Raw genomic sequence first — 6,500 nt, forward strand, 5'->3', positions numbered from 1 at the left:
CTAGCTGTTATCAGTCATATCCCCAGACTAGCTGTTATCAGTCATATCCCCAGACTAGCTGTTATCAGTCATATCCCCAGACTAGCTGTTATCAGTCATATCCCCAGACTAGATGTTATCAGTCATATCCCCAGACTAGCTGTTATCAGTCATATCCCCAGACTAGCTGTTATCAGTCATATCCCCAGACTAGCTGTTATCAGTCATATCCTTAGACTAGCTGTTATCAGTCATATCCCCAGACTAGCTGTTATCAGTCATATCCCCAGACTAGCTGTTATCAGTCATATCCTTAGACTAGCTGTTATCAGTCATATCCCCAGACTAGCTGTTATCAGTCATATCCCCAGACTAGCTGTTATCAGTCATATCCCCAGACTAGCTGTTATCAGTCATATCCCCAGACTAGCTGTTATCAGTCATATCCTTAGACTATCTGTTATCAGTCATATCCTTAGACTAGCTGTTATCAGTCATATCCCCAGACTAGCTGTTATCAGTCATATCCTTAGACTATCTGTTATCAGTCATATCCTTAGACTAGCTGTTATCAGTCATATCCCCAGACTAGCTGTTATCGTTCATATCCGTAGACTAGCTGTTATCACCAGTTGTATTCGGCACATGTGACAAATAACATTTGATTTGATTAGTTCCCACCACCTGGGACCTGTAACACATACGTAACACAATAATAGGAAAAAGCATTGTCACTTTAATACCACTCAGCTTGAATTAAGAATCATGAAAGTAAGTGAAGAGGACCGGTCTTAGAAGACAGGAAGTGAAGAGGACCGGTCTTAGAAGACAGGAAGTAAAGAAGACCGGTCTTAGAAGACAGGAAGTGAAGAGGACCGGTCTTAGAAGACAGGAAGTGAAGAGGACCGTGCTTAGAAGACAGGACAAAGAATAAACATGGGTAATGTAGTTGACAAAACCCCAATGAAAAGAAACACACAAGCAAAGTAGGTGTTATAAAACAGCATTTTATTACTGCTACCTCACACCCACAGTGACTTGTAACACTTTACTTTAACACATGGAGGAGCAAAAGGTTGCTATCATCAGTCATTGGTAAGCATGGTTTTCAAGCAGGCAAAAGACTAAAAAGTGAAAGCCACACACACTTCAATTTCTCCAAAGATACATTTCAACTGGAAAGTTATATTCCTTTACAACAAAAAAACATACACAACCTTAATAAAATAATCGTAATAATAAAATATAAAACGAACACATCACCACTAAGTGTATGGTTTGTTTACTCCTATACACATCAGTACATGTTATTCTCTGCACAACGGAACTGCACATCCCAGAGAAGAGTTATGATACAATCCAGATATTAACCTAAAGTAGCATGGGAGGGTAACCTACAGTAGCATGGGAGAGTAACCTACAGTAGCATGGGAGAGTAACCTACTGTAGCATGGGAGAGTAACCTACTGTAGCATGGGAGAGTAACCTACTGTAGCATGGGAGAGTAACCTACTGTAGCATGGGAGAGTAACCTACTGTAGCATGGGAGAGTAACCTACTGTAGCATGGGAGAGTAACCTACTGTAGCATGGGAGAGTAACCTACAGTATCATGGGAGAGTAACCTACAGTAGCATGGGAGAGTAACCTACAGTAGCATGGGAGAGTAACCTACAGTAGCATGGGAGAGTAACCTACTGTAGCATGGGAGAGTAACCTACAGTAGCATGGGAGAGTAACCTACAGTAGCATGGGAGAGTAACCTACTGTAGCATGGGAGAGTAACCTACAGTAGCATGGGAGAGTAACCTACATTAGCATGGGAGAGTAACCTACAGTATCATGGGAGAGTAACCTACTGTAGCGTGGGAGAGTAACCTACAGTATCATGGGAGAGTAACCTACAGTAGCATGGGAGAGTAACCTACAGTAGCACGGGAGAGTAACCTACAGTATCATGGGAGAGTAACCTACATTAGCATGGGAGAGTAACCTACAGTATCATGGGAGAGTAACCTACTGTAGCAATGGAGAGTAACCTACAGTATCATGGGAGAGTAACCTACTGCAGCGAGGGGAGAGTAACCTACAGTATCATGGGAGAGTAACCTACAGTATCATGGGAGAGTAACCTACAGTAGCGTGGGAGAGTAACCTACTGTAGCGTGGGAGAGTAACCTACAGTATCATGGGAGAGTAACCTACAGTATCATGGGAGAGTAACCTACAGTAGCGTGGGAGAGTAACCTACTGTAGAGTGGGAGAGTAACCTACAGTATCATGGGAGAGTAACCTACAGTATCATGGGAGAGTAACCTAGTGTAGCGTGGGAGAGTAACCTACAGTATCATGGGAGAGTAACCTACAATAGCATGGGAGAGTAACCTACTGTAGCGTGGGAGAGTAACCTACAGTATCATGGGAGAGTAACCTACTGTAGCATGGGAGAGTAACCTACTGTAGCATGGGAGAGTAACCTACTGTAGCATGGGAGAGTAATCTACAGTATCATGGGAGAGTAACCTACTGTAGCGTGGGAGAGTAACCTACAGTATCGTGGGAGAGTAACCTACTTTAGCGTGGGAGAGTAACCTACAGTATCATGGGAGAGTAACCTACTGTAGCATGGGAGAGTAACCTACAGTAGCATGGGAGAGTAACCTACAGTATCATGGGAGAGTTACCTACTGTAGCGTGGGAGAGTAACCTACAGTAGCATGGGAGAGTAACCTACTGTAGCGTGGGAGAGTAACCTACAGTATCATGGGAGAGTAACCTACTGTAGCATGGGAGAGTAACCTACTGTAGCGTGGGAGAGTAACCTACTGTAGCGTGGGAGAGTAACCTACAGTATCATGGGAGAGTAACCTACTGTAGCATGGGAGAGTAACCTACAGTAGCATGGGGGAGTACCCTACAGTAGCATGGGAGAGTAACCTACTGTAGCATGGGAGAGTAACCTACAGTAGCAAGGGAGAGTAACCTACTGTAGCGTGGGAGAGTAACCTACAGTTGCATGGGAGAGTAACCTACAGTAGCATGGGAGAGTAACCTACAGTAGCATGGGAGAGTAACCTACAGTAGCATGGGAGAGTAACCTACAGTAGCATGGGAGAGTAACCTAAAGTAGCATGGGAGAGTAACCTACAGTAACGTGGGAGAGTAACCTACAGTAGCATGGGAGAGTAACCTACAGTAGCATGGGAGAGTAACATACAGTAGCATGGGAAAGTAACCTACAGTAGCATGGGAGAGTAACCTACAGTAGCATGGGAGAGTAACATACAGTAGCATGGGAAAGTAACCTACAGTAGCATGGGAGAGTAACCCACAGTAGCTTGGGAGAGTAACCCACAGTAGCTTGGGAGAGTAACCTACAGTAGCATGGGAGAGTAACCTACATTAGCATGGGAGAGTAACCTGCAGTAGCATTGGAGAGTAACCTACAGTAGCATGGGAGAGTAACCTGCAGTAGCAATGGAGACTAACCCACAGTAGCTTGGGAGAGTAACCTACAGTAGCATGGGAGAGTAACCTACAGTAGCTGAACAGTCAACTCAGCCATATGGGAGAGTAACCTACAGTAGCTGAACAGTCAACTCAGCCATATGGGAGAGTAACCTACAGTAGCTGAACAGTCAACTCAGCCACATGGGAGAGTAACCTACAGTAGCTGAACAGTCAACTCAGCCACATGGGAGAGTAACCTACAGTAGCTGAACAGTCAACTCAGCCATATGGGAGAATAACCTAATGTAGCTGAACAGTCAACTCAGCCATACGAGAGAGTAACCTGCAGCTGAATGTAACTGATCTCTGCATCTACCCTTACTCCCTCAATCCTTCCCCACCCAACACCCTTAGTGTCCAACCCTACTCCTCCACAGTCTTACCCCATCCTCCACCCAACCCAACAACCCCAGCATCCACCCCTCCATCCCACCCAGCAACGCTGGTATTGATCCCTGCCCCATTCCCCCAACCCTTGGCCTCCAACCAGCCTTCCCCCAGCCTTCATCATGACTCAACCCCACTGGATCTCAACCCAGCCTACACCCTAGCCCAGATGGAGGTAACCCTGGTCCTGGAGTGCCACAGGCAATTCATGTTTTTGGATTTCCAGCTATCAATGAACAGATTAATTAGCTCAGTTGGTCAGGTTTGCTGCACTGGCCCTTCACCCTCCCAGCATGCCCCATCCCCAGCCCCCCCCCAAGCTCTTCCCAACCCCAGCCCTCCCCAAGCTCTTCCAGACCCCAGCCCTCCGCAAGCTCTTCCCAAACCCAGCCCTCCCCAAGCTCTTCCCAAACCCAGCCCCCCCCAAGCTCTTCCAAACCCCAGTCCCCCGAAAGCTCTTCCCAATTCCAGCCCTCCGCAAGCTCTTCCCGACCCCAGCCCTCCCCAAGCTCTTCCCAACCCTAGCCCTCCCCAAGCTCTTCCCAACCCCAACCCTCCACAAGCTCTTCCCAACCCTAGCCCTCCCCAAGCTCTTCCCAACCCCAACCCTCCACAAGCTCTTCCCAACCCCAGCCCTCCCCAAGCGCTCTCAAACCCCAGCCCTCCCAATCCCACCACTCCCCTGCCCTCCCCAAGCTCTTCCCAACCCCTCCCCAAGCTCTTCCGGACCACAGCCCCGACAACCCCAGCCCTCCCCAAGCTCTTCCCGACCCCAGCCCTCCCCAAGCTCTGATCAACCTCAACCCTCCCCAACCCCAGCCCCCCCAAGCTCTTCCCAACCCTCCCAGCCCCAGCCCTCCCCAACCCCAACCCTCCCCAACCCCTGCCCCCCAAGCTGTTCCCAACCTCAACCTGTCATTGATAGACTTAATGTGGTATCTTACATGTGTGATTTAATGATAGTTTGATTTTTATATTTACATTTACATTTTAGTCATTTAGCAGACGCTCTTATCCAGAGCGACTTACAGTAGAGTGCATACATTTTATTACATTTTTTACATACTGAGACAAGGATATCCCTACCGGCCAAACCCTCCCTAACCCGGACGACGCTATGCCAATTGTGCGTCGCCCCACGGACCTCCCGGTTGCGGCCGGCTGCGACAGAGCCTGGGCGCGAACCCAGCCCAGCCTGGGCGCGAACCCAGAGACTCTGGGGGCGCAGCTAGCACTGCGATGCAGTGCCCTAGACCACTGCGCCACCCGGGAGTATCATTATATCATGTTATTTGAATTTGGCGCGCTGTATTTTCCCTGGCTATTGGCCAGTGGGACGTTTGCCCCAGAGAGGTTAAGGCGGGTTTCGGAGCTCTACGTAATTTCTGTGATTTTCTGAACTCAAACACATACACAGTCAATGGGGAGTGACACAGTGTGAGGCTTTAAGACACACAGAGCCTGCAATAGGTACCTTCGTTTAAAATATCAAAGAACCGTCAGACCTAGAGCTCTGAAACTTTAGAAACCTGTTTTAGAGCTCAAGTCTATAGTGCGTGGTGAGTCATGTGGCTCTAGAAGGTTCTCAGGCCGAGAAAAAGCCTCGTACATTTGCAAAAACTTCAATTCATCTTGACCATCGCGAAAATGACAACATTTAGAAAAGTCCCAGAGTCACAAGACTTGGTGCATTGAAACCACTTCAACCCATAGAGACGGATCCTAAAGTTTCTGTCTAATAGCTCATTCAGGGAACCCGTAGCAACGCAAAAAAGTGGATTTTCAGCACTAATTAAGGTCATACACATAATGTCAGAACTAGACCCACAACTAGAATGTAACTACGTGTTTTAAGTTTTGAATTTTGAGCCTGCTCTGAAATATGTGATAGTTGGCTTCTAAACGAGTTGGACAAAGTGGTTGTGGTGTCAGTTTGTATCAGTTTGGTGTCAGAATGATATCTTACTGACTGACGGACGCTGACTTGAGGGCTGACTTTTGTCCATTTGCAATAAGTTTAAACAGTGACGAACCATCACCAAATTGACATGCTGAAATCAACACCAATGAACGATGGAGAGGAACTACTATCACTGCCCGGCCATCCCGAGTTCAACGGGCCAGTCAATTGGGAATTTCTGCAGTATATTACTGCATGTCAAATTTGTGATGGTAAATCCCCATTGTAAGACATTGCAAATGGACAGTACATTTCCCATGTTTTCAATGAGGGATTTACAATCACCAAATGGACATGCTGAAATCAACACCAACGAGCGATGGAGAGGAACTACTATCACTGCCCGGCCATCCCGAGTTCAACGGGCCAGTCAATTGGGAATTTCTGCAGTATATTACTGCATGTCAAATTTGTGATGGTAAATGCCCATTGTAAGACATTGCAAATGGACAGCCGTGCGCCGACTTCCTATGATCATATATTGCAAGTGGACATAACATCCTGATTTGGTACTTTCAATACGTATGTATGGCATTTGGACATTTCTTATGCCATTTGGCCATGGTTCACTGACTTTTGGGTTCGGAAGCCGACTTCCTATGATCATATATTGCAAATGGACAAAACACAGGCCTTATGGATAAACTAAATGAAATAAGACAAAT

At 47.0% G+C, this 6,500-nt stretch overlaps 1 protein-coding gene across 1 annotated transcript; it reads left to right on the forward strand.

Annotated features, from left to right (window-relative positions):
• Nucleotides 1-3,865: 3,865 nt before the first annotated feature.
• Nucleotides 3,866-4,668, forward strand: LOC120041855 (extensin-like; the record flags this gene model as incomplete). The annotated part of the gene is made up of 2 exons (XM_038986722.1): nucleotides 3,866-4,050; nucleotides 4,168-4,668. Coding segments are annotated over 2 exons (686 nt in total), but the record flags the coding sequence as incomplete, so codon positions are not given.
• Between the last annotated feature and the right edge of the window lie 1,832 nt (nucleotides 4,669-6,500).

This window comes from Salvelinus namaycush, unplaced genomic scaffold (assembly GCF_016432855.1).
Source record: "Salvelinus namaycush isolate Seneca unplaced genomic scaffold, SaNama_1.0 Scaffold563, whole genome shotgun sequence".
NCBI classification, from domain to species: Eukaryota; Metazoa; Chordata; class Actinopteri; order Salmoniformes; family Salmonidae; genus Salvelinus; species Salvelinus namaycush.